This window comes from Podarcis bocagei, assembly GCF_964188305.1.
Source record: "Podarcis bocagei genome assembly, chromosome: 2".
In the NCBI taxonomy this organism is placed as follows: Eukaryota; Metazoa; Chordata; class Lepidosauria; order Squamata; family Lacertidae; genus Podarcis; species Podarcis bocagei.
The window spans coordinates 70,947,936-70,963,459 of record NC_138126.1 but is presented as its reverse complement, the minus strand read 5'-3'; the positions used below and the strand labels follow the sequence as shown (position 1 = coordinate 70,963,459).

The 15,524-nt window shown below is 38.4% G+C and overlaps 1 protein-coding gene across 2 annotated transcripts; it reads left to right on the top strand.

Annotated features, from left to right (window-relative positions):
• Positions 1-2,041: 2,041 nt before the first annotated feature.
• CNOT6 (CCR4-NOT transcription complex subunit 6) lies at positions 2,042-15,503 on the top strand. 2 transcript variants are annotated; one of them, XM_081185289.1, is made up of 9 exons: positions 2,042-2,196; positions 2,689-2,793; positions 2,891-2,959; positions 4,105-4,262; positions 7,068-7,222; positions 7,762-7,916; positions 8,999-9,226; positions 9,842-10,044; positions 11,471-15,503. In XM_081185289.1, exons 3-9 carry the CDS (start codon positions 2,926-2,928, stop codon positions 11,681-11,683), a joined length of 1,146 nt encoding a protein of 381 aa, XP_081041415.1. In that variant the 5' UTR covers positions 2,042-2,196; positions 2,689-2,793; positions 2,891-2,925; the 3' UTR covers positions 11,684-15,503. The 2 variants fall into 2 exon arrangements, with proteins under 2 accessions (XP_081041415.1, XP_081041414.1); XM_081185288.1 differs by having other exon boundaries at positions 8,996-9,226.
• Positions 15,504-15,524: the final 21 nt, after the last annotated feature.

Sequence of the window (15,524 nt, the reverse complement as noted above, 5' to 3'; positions counted from 1 at the left end):
TGCTTATTTGAAGTGTTACATTTCCTAAATACCAAATTTGCCATCCTGAATTGTCTCTTCATGAAATCCTGTAATCTTGTGTGTAATGTGTTCCCCTGAAAAAATGATAAATCCACTTACTTTAATGGTTCTTTTTCCTGCTGGCTTATTGGTAATCCCCATGGCAAGGTTAAAACATTTCTAAACAAGGATAAAATCAGCATCCACCTTGATATTCAATGCAGTACATAAAGGAGTGGTATCATATTGGTCATAATAAGTACAGTCACATAAATTTCATAAAGCCTACTATTTTAATTTGTGTGTCATTATTGTGATGCTTTCTCAAAGTTGCTCCTAGCAGCTTTCTGAAACTCTTCTGTTATGTGTTACCATATCATTCTTGCATGCATCTGGTATTGGAAGAAGGTGCCAGTGCTGGACAGTCCAGCTTTTCATACTAAGTGGTCTGCAAGTGTACTTTGACACAGAACCCATGGGCCACACACTGCCTTGTAATGTGGTAGGTGGGATGTGGGGCCAAAATTTGACCACCACCAACCCAGCCCTTGCGCTGCCTTCCCAAAACTGGCTAACAAAGGTGCTGGGCTTTGAGAAGGAGGCGTAAGGCTCTGACAGGTTCCTAGAGCCCTCCCACCACCTTCCGAAAGCTGGGAAAGCACTAATTAGGCTTTGGGAAGGAGGATGGAGGACTCTAGGACCCTGTCAGAGCCTTACACCTCCTTCCCAAAGCCCAGCATCTTGCTTACCCAGCAGCTGGGAGCATCAAAATGTTGCTGAAGGCCACAAAAAAAGGCCTCAGGGAGTGTGTTGGATTGCCTTGTGCCAGTGTATTCTTCATTTTGCTGCAAGGAGATGTCTGGCAGTCTACTAAATGTTTCCACTGCATGAAATGCTGAATGAATGGTGAGGAGAAGAGAGGATCAAAGAAGGAAGAAAAGTCTTGTTCCACCTCACCCTCCTCTCTCCCACCTTGTCTCTCGCCTCCTGTTCTTATGCCTTCTTCACATTGGGGAAAAGAGAAAATTATTGTGGGGGTGGGGGAATTGTGCTCAGTGGAGGAGCACTTCAGGGTGTGTTTTTACAGAGGACCAAGCAGACCCTCAGTTATTAGTTCGGGGCCAAGGTAGTTGAAAGTGCCTAGCTGATCTAGGCTCCTAATCCAGTCCCTGAGAGGATGGCTCAAGGGCAAAGGTGTCCTCTAGATGCTATTGGACTCCAGCTTCCATCAGCCCTGGTTATTATTCTTGTTGCTAGGAACTCAACAACATCTGAAGGGTACCACACTAGGGAATAGGACATCTGTGTGCTTCAAAAGGCTGAGGACTGGATATATTTCTTGGGGGCATGAAGGAATGTTCATCCGTAGTACTCTCCCTTTTGTGCTTACTTAGCTAAGCTATTTTTAAAAGAAGGTGGAGAGTCTCTGCAGTTGGCAGAAGCCTCTGATCCTACCTAATAGCCCAGTTTTCAAATGGTCGTAGGAGGTGATTAAGACTAATAAAATATGAGTTGGAGTCCTTTCATAGATGTTCTTAATGAGCAAAGCTACCCGCTTTCACTTTTATCTCTTTTTCAAGAGTTGGGTTGCTGACTGCCTGGTAAACAATCTTCTCTTACCTAGCAGGTTTTCTTTAAAAAAACCAAAAAACCTCAATAGTATATCAGAAGGCTAAAACTATAAAATAGCTCAACTTTCTAGCTGCTTGTGATGAAAAGAAGCTCAGGAAATTGTGATTTCAGTGAACTGAGCAATGAATTAAGGCGGGGGGGGGGAGCTCCAGTAGCTTTCTTATAGTTAGCATAGTTCTTATAGTAACCACCTTACATTATTTTGTTTAGTAATTTTGACTGTAGGAGTACTTTCTCCATGGTTTTACTTCATTAATGGTTTAACAAGTTTATGTTTAGAAGATGTGCAAGTCAGTTTGCTTTAATTTATCATTGTCTTTAACTACTGCAAAATCAATAATCTTTGCTGTTCAGTTTTCCATTACTTTTGAAATGTGCTATGTTAGCACAGTTTCTCTTTTGTAGTGAAACTATTTTCATTTAAAACAATTAACTGTATATATCTTACTACTTTTGTCTTCATGTGACTTGCTAATAGGGAACTCCATTTAAATAACAACCTGTTACGAGTCCTACCATTTGAGCTGGGAAAACTCTTTCAGTTACAGACGTTGGGTTTGAAAGGTATGAATTTTAACTATTTCCCCCATGCTCTTTGTTTGCAATTTTCAGTTGATCTCATTCCTCAGCCAGCCATCACTTTCAAGCTGATATTTTAAGAAATTAAATTACTACCTAAACTAGAAATGGCATACTAAGATTCAGGCACTTTGAAATTATGATTTTTACAAATTTCTCTAAACTGCAATTGTTTTGAAAAACATTTTCCACCTTTATAAGAAGTTGAGTTAATTTTACTGTTTCTTCTTGCCTGTATAACCTTAGAGGCCATATTATTGTGTGTGTGTGTGTGTGTGTGTGTGTGTGTGTGGTTCTTTCTCTCTTTTCTCCTCCCCCCGCCCCCACCACCACTCCAGTTTGGTGATATTTCTATAGAGTGAGAGTCAGAGATTTTCAGCAAAAAATAGTTTCCTGAACTAGACACTTTAAAAATAAAAACCTCATGATGTTCTTGAGGTCTCATTTTCTCACCCTCTTCCCCAAACACTCCTACAGGAAACCCACTTACACAGGATATACTGAATCTCTATCAAGAACCAGATGGAACAAGAAGGCTACTGAATTATTTGCTTGATAACCTGGCAGGTACTGCAAAAAGAAGTAAGTAGTGACTTCCTAGAACACTTATTTGTGGCATGTAAAATAAATACCATTATCTCATTATTATTATTATTATTATTTTGTCTTCTGCAAATAGTTTCAACAGAACAGCCACCTCCCAGATCTTGGATTATGTTGCAAGAACCAGATCGAACAAGACCAACAGGTAGAACTGAATAAATCTGTGCTTTCTTTCCAGTCAGTGAAATTTTGTATTACAGTCATACCTCGGGTTGAATATGCTTCATGTTGAGCGCGTTCGAGTTGCGCTCTGCGGCAACCCGGAAGTAACGGAGCACATTACTTCCGGGTTTTGCCACTCGCGCATGCATGCGTGCGCAGCCTCTAGTTACATTTTCTTCTGGATGTGAACGGGGCTCCGGAACAGATCCCATTCGGATCCCGAGGTACCACTGTACCTTGCCTGTGCATCTTCTTTCCATTTCACTTTATTTTTTATAGCAAGTAGTATAGACATTTTAAGGGGGAAGTCATATATGTTTAGAAATTGAAACATCTTGCGTTTCTCATTCTTCTGAAAATATTCTAAATACTACATTATTAATATGACCAAAATATACTTTTTTTAAAAGAAGGCATTTTCCCACATGTATATCCATTGTACTGTTTGGAAATCTGTAAAGCTGTCTGAATAAAAACACCACCACCAAAACTGAATGCTGTCCAAACAATGGCACAACCATTCATGGCATCTTTAGAAGCAAATTATTAAAGAACATGAGTGGATGTTAAAATCAGAATTAAGTGTGGCCTCAGACCATGTAGATCCATTTCGTCATAATGGCAACCCAATCCTATATATCATGTTTGCTCACCAGTTAAGTGCTGAGTTTAGTGTGGCTTATGTCCTGGTACATGTGCATAGGATTGTAGCTTAGTTACGAAACAAAGCTTCAATTGATTTAGACCTGAAATTCAATAAGAGCTCCTAAGTAGTTTAAGGGTTACCCTCATCTTGGAAAAAGTTCTTTATATAAGCTGGCTTTATGCTGGCTACGGTAACAGCTATTGACCTTGTAGGGGAAGTTTTGTGCTTCATTCCAACACAGATTGAACCAGTACATTATATTGCATTGTCTGCCTATTTGGTGAATGGTGGAACTACCAACCTAGTTTCTAGAGAGAGAAAATCTAAATAATGCTGCATTATTATAGGTCAGCTGCTCAAATATATCTTGGAGCTAAAGTAAGCAAAGCCTAAAGCTGATCAACTTATTTAAAGGGAAAGTGAAAAATGTATGTTTAAAACAGACAATTTCTCTGTCTAAGTAAAACTCTCTTATACTGCAGCCCTGTTTTCTGTCATGTGTTACAATGTCCTCTGTGATAAATATGCTACTCGGCAGCTATATGGCTACTGCCCATCATGGGCATTGAACTGGGAATACAGGAAAAAGGCTATTATGCAGGAAATCTTAAGCTGTAATGCAGACATCATAAGTCTTCAGGTGAGAAATGACTTTGTTCTTTTTTGTTTATGTATGCATCCATTTTTAAATGTTTTTAACTTAAGCAATTTTCTTTCTACATATAAGATGTGAATCATTACAAGACCCCTACAATATGCTCTTAAGCCTGCTCTGAGAACTATTTGGATGAAATTCCAATAATACAGTAAAATGAATAGGGGACTAGTAAAGGATGCCCATGAAGCTTAAATATTTGTTGTTGTCTTTACTCCCCACCCACCCAGTGAGAGTCGCTTCCTGATTTATCATCCCTGTGTCGAGATTCATTTGCTCTCCCATCTGTTAGAAGGCTGGGTTACGTGGCTGCAGATGATGTGCCAAACCAGCAGATGCAGTGAAAAGAGTTGCAGAGCTTTTCTGCCAGGGATTACACGGGCCTTGAAGCAGAAAACAGGAATTAGGGTCAACCCTGCTGGCCAATAGACATTTCACCAAGCCAGGGAAATTCTGTTCTGTTTATTAAAGATCATAGCCTGTCCTGTCTTTAAGAGCTTGAGGTGGGCAACAGTCAATCAAAAATGTATATAAAATATGTAAATTGCTGTTAAAATGGGTCACAACTCTGTCCAGGTATTTCCCCCTTTCCTCCCTTCTGTATGTTCCCCTCCTTCCATTGTCTTTCCCTCCCTTCCATTGTTGCTTAAAATATGCAGTTTCTTGCATTCTGACCTGGTTGTTTTTCCTAGTGTTGTGGCCATGCTTCTGTCTCTGAACTAGTCTAGTGTGTATCTTCTGTTCTGATTACCTTTTCTGAAGGACTCTGCTACACACTATTTTTATTGTGTGTAGCACAGTGTAACAGAGAATTTTGTACATAGCAGAGAATTTTGGTGTTTAATATATTAGTACTGTAGTGTTCTCTGGAAGCTGTTGGTTGCTGCATCCAAATTTGTGGAGAGGTTTCTACTAATTGCAGGTTCTCCAGCTGTTGAAGATAGTTGCATGTGGATGCCTTATATTTTTGCTTCTTGAGTTCTTAAAGCTGCCCATTTTGGTCACAGAAAAACTCAGTATTGCTACTAGTATTAAGTAACTGCAAGATTGTTTTTGCAGTTGTTAATGTACTCTGAAGAGATGCAGGTGGCGCTGTGGGGTAAACCACAGAGCCTAGGACTTGCCTGCCAATCAGAAGGTTGGCGGTTCGAATCCCCGTAACGGGGTGAGCTCGGTCCCTGCTCCTGCGAACCTAGCAGTTTAAAAGCACGTCAAAATGCAAGTAGATAAATAGGTGCCGCTCCAGCGGGAAAGTAAACGCCGTTTCCATGCACTGCTCTGGTTCGCCAGAAGCGGCTTAGTCATGTTGGCCACATGACCCGGAAGCTGTACGCCAGCTCCCTTGGCCAATAAAGCAAGATGAGCGCTACAACCCCAGAGTCGGCCACGACTGGACCTAATGGTCAGGGGTCCCTTTATCTTTGCCTTAATGTACTCTGAATTCTTTAATACAATGGCTGGGGTTCACTTAATGTTTGACTCAAGATGATGATTTTGTGGAAATGAGTTCAGTGACCATGGCATCTGATTTTCTGTGGGCTCCAGATTTAATAGCTTGGCAGGGATAAAGTTTAATTGGGATTTTTCAAACAAATATTTTGTGACTTTGTACTATTACTGTTCTCAACCCTATAAACTTCCAGCTGTTCTACTTTTATATTTAATTTAATTGCTTACTCCATTGTGTCCTCGGATATGTGGTGCCTTTTGAATTTTAGACTGTTTCCATCAGTCACTGTTTAGATGGAGTGGAGGGGAAACTGCCAGATCAGCTGACAGTGTCTCTATGACTATTCTTACTATTTCACTCATCCTGTGCTACATGCTTTGCAGGCATGCTAAAATGGTACATTTTATTCTGGACTGGCGTGGCTTAATCCATTTCACAGTAATGTAATCTGATGACTGCTTGTTATATTGACTTGGAGCATCCGCTGAGTGGAGTTTGAATCATGTGATGTGCCAGCAGAAGGGGGTAGTTGACTTTCACAGACGACTCCTTCCCATTGCAGCTCCTTGTGTCCCCCATCTCCAGATGGAGGTATCCCACTCTTCCTTAGAAAGCTCAGAGCAGCTTACATGACCCACCAGTGATCTGTTTCCTGGGTGTTTTGACAGTACGTCAACTAGCTTGAACAGTCTTCTAGCATCAGGTCATCCCAGACTGTTAGCTATGCTATGGGTTGAACCTGGCTCACAATGCTGTTTTTAGTAATCTGCAACTGTCTTTTGAAATCAGGTGCATATTTTTATCTTTGAAAAGCACCGCTTCTCCCTTGGGTGCAACAGTATTGTTAGAAGCTCTTAGAGGCTCAGGAAACAGGAAGGTGTGTGTACATGTGGTGTATTTATGGTGCATGTGCAGCACTGGTCACACCCATTGATGGCATGTGAGCCTCAAAGCCCTCTGGTCAAAAATGTTAGCTATTCCTGTGTTAGGCTCTCTATCCTGAAGGGAGGTACGCTGATGATGGATTCCTGCTGCTGCTTTGTTCCTACTGTATTGTAGATGGTTGGCAGACAAGTCAGAGTCCCACATAAGCTGTTCTACAGAAAGGCATATGTATACATATATATCAGTAAAATAAAATGTAACACTAGTTCTTCTCCCCCATTATTTCAGTTGCTGTCTTTTCACATTATACTTTCTCAATGGACATAACTTCAGAGTCCTGCTTTAAAGGGGTATCCAGAAGAGACTTGATCTTCGTTGGAGACTTTGAATTCATTTTCAAAGTTGCATTGTGCATTTGATAGTTCAACTAATTCTTGCACTGTCTTACATTTTAGGAGGTTGAAACTGAGCAGTACTACAGTTTTTTCCTAGCAGAATTGAAAGAGCGTGGATACAACGGATTCTTCAGTCCGAAATCCAGAGCTAGGACAATGTCAGAACAAGAGAGAAAACATGTTGATGGTTGTGCAATATTTTTCAAGACAGAAAAGTAAGATAAAACTTGTATCTTGTTCTCTGGCTACAGTGAATGAGGTTGCACAGCAACATCAGTTTTTAATCCTCTATGAAACCAGAGGCAGTCCTGTAGCTTTGTTTTCAATGTATTTCGTGTCATTATACTATAAATTCTTGTTGCAAAGGGATTATTTCAGTAATTTGGGGAGCCTATCAATACTTTGGCTGTTTAGGACTAGGTAACTTGAGTAGTAAAATTGTTCACTCATGAAATATGAATAAAGTAGTGGCCTCCTATGAATTCTCATAATAGTTCACAGCTTTTGGTGGAATGGTGAATAGTAATGATTATATTTATTTAAGAAAATGTCTGCATGTTGGCTTGTATGTGTTCAAGCATTTATGATGGCCACAGTTGTGGTAAGCTGTCACTGTCATTATATTCACAGTGAGAAGTCTAGTTACCTAATTTCTGTCAGCTGTGCAGATAGAATATGTGAATCATATTGTGATAAAATGAAAAATACGGTGTTATGTGCAGATCTTGCTTTAAATTGATTTTATTGCTTTCAGGTTCACCTTGGTTCAGAAGCATACTGTTGAATTTAATCAGCTGGCTATGGCAAACTCAGAAGGATCAGAAGCAATGCTGAACAGAGTAATGACAAAAGACAACATTGGAGTTGCTGTGTTGCTAGAGCTACGAAAGGAGTTAATAGAAATGTCATGTAAGTAAATGCAAATCCAGTTTTCGACTGGACTCTGCAGCCATCTTCCGCATGTACACACATACCCTTTGCTGCTTTGGAAAAGAGTTGAGAACTGGTTTATTTACCACTTCTGGTGACTGAAACTCATATCCAATGGATAGGAGAAGTCTCTACTTCTAACTTTGAGAACTTAGTGTGAAACTAAAAACCTTCCAAGGAGATGCAGACAGTTGCTTAACCACAAAATTTGTTTTTGCCCACCACTAACTAAATTTTTTGCATACTGTTTAAGGTGTATGTGGAGTAGTCATGCTTCCCCAAACTGGAAAATGGTTTTTCATGCATCTACCTGTCAATACAACTTTTAAAATGTACTGTAAACCCCCTCCCCCTATTTTTTTTTAATGGTTTTAGTTTAAAAGGGAAATGAAATGGGATCAAAGTGGAATAAGGAGATGTGAAGATTCTTGAGGCTAGAAAAAGATTTCTAAGTCATCACTATTTTCTCATCTCCGTGTCTGTGCTTTCCTACTGGCCATGATTTGTTCCTTTGACTGCCCTAGTATTTGCGCACATCTGCCGTAAAGATGCTGCTTAGCTTAGTATGGATGACAAACAGTATTTGCAGGTGATGAATGTAGCCTGTATTTTCAGTTAAGTAAATACTAATACACTTTGTCACTGCAAACAGTATCTGTCTAGATTGCAGAATTCTTTTGTGTGGTACTTGTCTTTATTGCTGTATGGGAAAAGTGTAATGACTGACAAATACTGCAGTTAAAATGCATATTATGTTTGCTAGAAGATTGTATATATAGTGGCTTAGAAGTTATTTGCAGTCCATCACAGTAGCTGTTCATTATCATGTCGATAATGCAATAAAGCCAGCAGAGGGAGCACAGAGCCCTTTTTTGTTTTAAACTCATAAAATGGCTGGTTGAGATAAGGAATCCTGTATTTGTAAAGTCCCAGTTAATTACTGCTGATTAGTTTGATATATCTCTTTAGCAGTATTTTTAAAGCCCTTTTCACCAATGCAACCTATGTAGTGAAGTATCACTGCTGTTTTCTGAAGGGTTTTTTATTTTCCATTTTAGCAGGCAAGCCACACCCAGGAATGGATAAACAGCTGGTCCTTGTAGCAAATGCACACATGCACTGGGACCCGGATTATTCTGATGTGAAGCTGGTTCAGACCATGATGTTCCTTTCTGAGGTAAAGAACATAATAGACAAAGCCTCTCGGAGTCTCAAGCCTGGTATTTCGGGAGAACACGCAACAATTCCACTTGTATTGTGTGCAGATCTGAATTCTCTGCCAGATTCAGGTAAGTGCAGCCATATTCCACTTGCTAAAGTGTTGTAACACTGCATTTGCTGAAACTGCTGGAAGTTGAATAAAACTTGATAGTGAAAGGGACTCACAGAGCCATTTTGAAGGCTGTGCAGAAATGAACTTGAGGGATGGCTCTCAGAGCTCACCAGCTGATAGACACTGAAAGCCCTCTTGGCTGCACTAGTGAGTTCCTCATGAAGGGCTCCCCGGCTCAGACTCCCTGGTAAAGTTCCCTGTGTGTCCCAAGAGAGAGTCTGCTTGCCAAGAAACAGTTGCATGCCCGCTTCAAGCTCTCAATTGTTCCATTGCAGCCATGTCTTTATTTGTCCACATATAATGGCAGGTGAGCATGATTTTGGGGAAACAGCCTCACAGGACAAATTAGGACCCTGGGAGCTGGAAGTTTACCACCACTAAATCAGAGAAATCTAGTCTTAACACTTCACCCTTAATCAAATCTTATGATCCCTAAATTCCAGCCAGGAGAGTGAGTGTATGGGAGGTGGTGGATTGTACTATTGAGATGGATCACCCATCATGAATGTAATACTATTTAAGAGGGATAGGTTGCTTGTTGTTTTTTAAAAAAATATTTCCTTCACCCTAGGTGTGGTTGAATATTTGAGTACTGGTGGAGTGGAGACAAACCATAAAGATTTTAAGGAACTGAGATACAATGAAAGTCTCACTAACTTCAGTTGTAACGGGAAAAATGGAACCACCAATGGAAGGATTACTCATGGTTTCAAGTTGAAGAGTGCCTATGAGAATGGCCTAATGCCTTATACGAATTACACATTTGATTTCAAGGTCAGAGTTGAAATAAATTCCCATTGCACTATTACTGTTTTATTGCTTATTCAGCATAGGTGTGCAGGAAGTTTGATGAACTATTAAAACAAAAATGGAAGGGTTAGTAACAAATTAATTGTCAGGTTGGGGTAGTATTAAGTTTTGGAAGCACTTTTGAAGAGAGGAAAGCAGGCTGATAATTGAAAAGGATGCTCTCCCAGTCACAGGAAACAGCTCAACAGCAGTTTCCATTGCTTGTGCTTAAGAGGCTCATGGCCATGGGAAGGTCATGACCAAAAAGTTGCCTAACTTTACACAATAATTCCTAGCGGTAATATTGCCTCTTCAGAGGTATTAACAAGAAATATATGTGAATCTCGGTAGCATAGCATGTGAACACCTTATGATGACTAACACTTTAAGAATTATCTCAAAGTTTCTCTTATCATTCAATGATTTTATAGTGGTTGACAGTAAAACAAATAACACATTTTTAAAAATCATTTATTTACATATTTACGGTATATCCAGCTTTCTAAGGCAAGTTGTAATAAAGTATGTTACAATAAGTGTGTTACAATCTAAATAAAACAATCAAGAACATGAAATCCGCAGTGAAATCAAGGGCAAGGCCCATAAACGACCATGAAAAGAGCTCATGCTGCAACAAGACTACCTTAAGCTGCCCCCAGAACACTAGAAGGAGTAATATTATTAATTTTATTGAAATCATGTAGAAATAAATCAATTACACAGACAACAAAAACAGAACAAACCATGACTCTTGACTCCCAAAGCAAAACAAACAAGACAGTAAAACAGAACCAAACAGTAAAACAAAAAATAAAAGAAAAAATTGTCACCTATATATGCCATATTTTCATTCAAAATTCTTCTTTCTTGACTTCCTTCATCCTGTACCTGGTTTTCTACTTTCTCCTTCTAAACTCTCTTTTTTGAATTATTTTTACAATTTCTCCAAGTTAATCGAAACAAGACCAGGTATTTATTTGGGGGCACTGCTTTTTTAAATATTCTCCACATTTCCCCCATTCTTTCTGGAATTTTGTTTGGGCTGTTATTTATTATTTATACCCCACCCATCTGGCTGGGTTTCCCCAGCCACTCTGGGCGGCTCCCAGTCAAATATTAAAAACACAATACAGCATTAAACATTAAAAACTTCCCTAAACAGGGCTGCCTTCAGATGTCTTTTAAAAGTAGGATAGAATCATAGGAGAACAAGTGGTCCTCAGTGTGTCTGGGATCCATACCATTTAGGCACCTGAATTTGCCTTGGGACCATGACCACAGTCAGAGTAGGTGCTTCAGCATTAGAGTTACGTGGTTACTGAAGTCCATACCTGATATCAGTTGAAATTGCTTCCAGTTGTGTGTCTTCCATTTCTGAAAATATTCACTCCATTTTCTCTCTTTTCCAAAGGGTATTATTGACTACATCTTCTACTCTAAACCTCAGCTGAATATTCTTGGCATCCTGGGACCTTTGGATCACCATTGGCTAATAGAGAACAATATAAGTGGCTGTCCACACCCGCTCATTCCTTCTGACCACTTCTCACTTTTTGCACAACTGGAGCTGGTGCTGCCTTTCCTGCCCCCGGTAAATGGAATCCATCTGCCTAGCAGGAGGTAGTCAAGTACATTTTAGAGGGCAACCTCAGTCTCATTTGTAAAATTGTAAAATCTGAATATAGAGGAGTGAGGTATGGCCAACAGGGATCTTTCTTAATGATCTTAATTTTAAATCTAATTATTTCATAAAGAAATAGTAAAAGCCAGGTGCTATCAGACACACAATTCTGAGCCCAACATGCTTTATTTACTGTTAGACAGGGACTGGTGCGTTGGCACCTCTCTTAGATTTGTTACAAGTAACCTGTTCTATCCAATGTAATATTTCATGCCTTGAAAATAGGGAATTACTATAATAAATTCTCTTCGCACAGATATCTGTAGCACTACTTTTTTGAGGCCAGTAGTAAAACATCAAAAGACCATTCTTCCATACTTCACTCCCTTCTTTTTCAGACTTGTTTGTTTGTAAAATATAGAATTTGAATTTAGCCTTTATTGATTGTATATGAACAACAGAAAACCTGATTTATGAGATTTTGTACTTTAAAAAAACAACAACCAGATTTGGAAAATGATTGTATTGTAAACTAAGGCTAAATTTTTATCTGTTTCATGTGTTATAAAGGCCAGCTTGTAAAAGAAGTTGCAGCAGGCTTTCTCTGCTAATGATTTGCACTGTTAGGGTTTTTAGCCCTTATGTACTACTTCATTTTTTAAAATTGAGAACACTGCTTTTAAATCTAAATTTGGTTAAATGATAACAAATTTCTTCAAGCTAGTTAACATACATACATACATTCATTTCTTTCTTTCTTTTAACTTAAAGCAACAGCGCAAACTTGTTCTCGGAACAGATAAGCTAAGCAGTGACTGATTAGGCTGTGTGGATTGATAGCCCTTATCGATATCTACATTCTAACCTTTTTCTGCCAGAAGTGGAAGGGCAGAATATTGTGTGAAAGCTTCTTAGTTTCTGTGTTAAGTCACTCGTTTCCTATCTCCACTGTGCCTGCTTCATTTTGTTCTCAATTAGCACTGCCTGTGCATGCAGAGAGAACCTGTGCATCCTCTTTTATTTTTTTAAAATAATGTTAACATTTTGTGAAAATTTTATGAAGATACTTTTGTATAAGCTGTGGCATCTATTTTTTTTTCCTTTGCGAAGCGTTGAATATCACTTTTTGAACACGTTCAGATGGTGGGTACACAAATTCTAAGCTTCTGATACCCATGCACTGCTTCTTTCAGTGTCATTGCACAATGCTGTTTGTTTGGTTTGTTCTCCCCTCTCCACTTAATACTATCATGTGAAGTCCTCTTTCAGTTGAAGCATCTTCCTCAGTCATTCCTCGGTCGTCATTCCTTGAAGCTAAAAGTATACAGTCTTCTGTTCTATGAAGCAGTGTAACTAGAGATGCATTTTCAGTACAGGTTCCCTAGACAACATTTCAGATCGAGCATTAAAGTGACCAAGTCCTATTCTACAAAGTGTCAACAAAACCAAGGTTGTAGTATGCCCTCATAGTGCCATTAGTGTCTGAAAGCCAAGTATATATACGGTATATATAAATATATATATATATAAAATCTGTCCATAAAAGGGAAATTCTATCTAATCCTTAGCAAACATACCTTCATTAATAAGTCTGTGTCTTATTTAGAGAGAGAACTTGGTCAAACTGCTTTTGTTTCAACTGCAGGCAGAGAAACAAAAGCTCTTTCTTGAATTGAGAAATTCTGAATATAATGAATTAAAAAATGGGTAATAATGATTGAAAATTTTATAAAGAAACTATAGGCACTTAGAAGTGCGCGACCATTTTGTTTTAAAGAATACAATAAAATTGCAACAAGTTCATGTTTAGCAAACAAGCGTTTAAAAATTTTTAGTAGGAAAAGTCCAGATCTTGAATCCTTGTCTAGGACCTGATTTTTCTTTTGTTACATGTTTTTTTAGTTGTGCAACACCAAACATGTCCAGTTTATAATCAGTACATCGGAATGCTGGTAATAATTGATGTAGTAGATTCAATTAGTAATGTTGCTTTTTCTGTTCTTGTTTTTTGGGTTTGGGGGTTATTTTGTACAAGTGTGAATAAAAGGTGTTTTACTCATGTTTCCTTAACAATGTGTTGGTAATGTGCATCATGACAATTTTCAGTGGCAATGGAGCCAATTTAGCTTGTCATACTCAGCAACCTATTTTGTTTCCTGATTATCTGGATTATTTAATTGTATGTCCAGAAAGCTTTATGGAAGGGAAGCACTTATTCATTTTATATTCCTTAGAAGGGATTAATTTTTCCTTTTAAGCTGGAGCTTGAGTGCACTTGGTAAATCCTAAAGGTTTAAGCTTTACACATGCGTTTTCACCTTTCTTTGTTCAATCTTAAATATCTATCTATCTATATGAATTTATGGCAGCACATTAAAAGGTTACAGCCCGTTCATGTACTCAAGGACTCTGTTCTTGCCTGGACATGTTGCAATCTATGGGCACTTGAAATTCCTTTTCCATGTTTGGCATAATAAGATTACTGAAGTATGAGAGCTCAGAAAAATATAAAACCTGATCCCCCTTGCCTTCAGTGAGCCTTTGGTCAGATCCCACAGTACTGAAGTGACACGCTGAGGAAATACTCTGCATCTCTGCAGAATAAGAAGTTGCACCTAATGTGTCTGGCAGTCAATATCAGAATAGTCATACTTGTAATACAGTTTTCTGCATCAAACAAATTCATACATTTCATAAATGAATGCAATAAACTATATGTGTTCACAAAATGCTAATTTCCAGTAACCCTAACACTTATCTTACTTAAGGTGGCTTTGGATGTTGCCATAACAAATGTTCAGTGTTTCTTAATGTAATCACATGATTATTATTTTTTAAGGACGTAGAGCATTGGTGGGCATGAGGATCCCTTTCCCCATTCCCCAGTTTAATCAAATTAGATGTCTGACTAGGGATGGTCACATATTGAAAAACCTAATACCTACAGCCTGCCCATTTCTGGGTAAAAATGATCTTAAGGCGATAAAATCAATTATGGTGGAATTTAAGCAGGAAATATAAAATATATGGGATTCTCTATTTTAAAGACAGTGACAGAAAAAGCTCTAGGAAATGTGTGTAATTATTCTGTCCCTTTTTTATTTGTGGGCTCAAGCCTCAATTGTAAAGCTATCCATTCAGGATGCAAACTTGCATCTGAAAACTCTGATAAAGTTATTTGAATTCTGCTGTGGCTTAAATGTCTAAAAGTAGCTTCAGATGTCAAGTACCCACTTTTATCTATGGGGCAAAGAACTCAAAGCCAAAATAATTGCACTAACATTTTCAGCAGAATTAATCGCACTGCAAATTTTTCAAGTCAAATTTACTACTGCTTATGTAGTGACTGTTTTTTCCCATCCAGCCTGACTCAGTGTTTTAGTATATGTTAACTCCTGCTATACTTTTTGGTTGTCTAAGCTTTTTTAAAATGTAGGTATCTTGGTATGCTTAAGTAGTATCTAAAAATTAGAATACCTAGTCTTTATTCACAGTACTTCTGTATAATGTGTAATGCACTGGACTAACTCTTGTTTACCATATGTGTAACAAAAAAAACAAAAACAAAAACCAGCACATCATCTGCACTAAGCTCAAAGAATGTTGCATTTGTCTATAGGCAGCTCTTCAATAAGATAAATGGGAAATTGAAAATGGTCTGATGGTAAACAAGGGCTTTTACTGTTCTCTTCAATGGAACTTTCTTCTTGGTCAAATTTTAACTAGCTAGTATTATATTTATATACAGGGTTGTCTTTTTTTTCTTTACCAATGTATTTTCCTACTCATAGCTGACCAATAAATTCAATATCTGTTTCAAATTCTTTTGAAGTCTAATTTACCT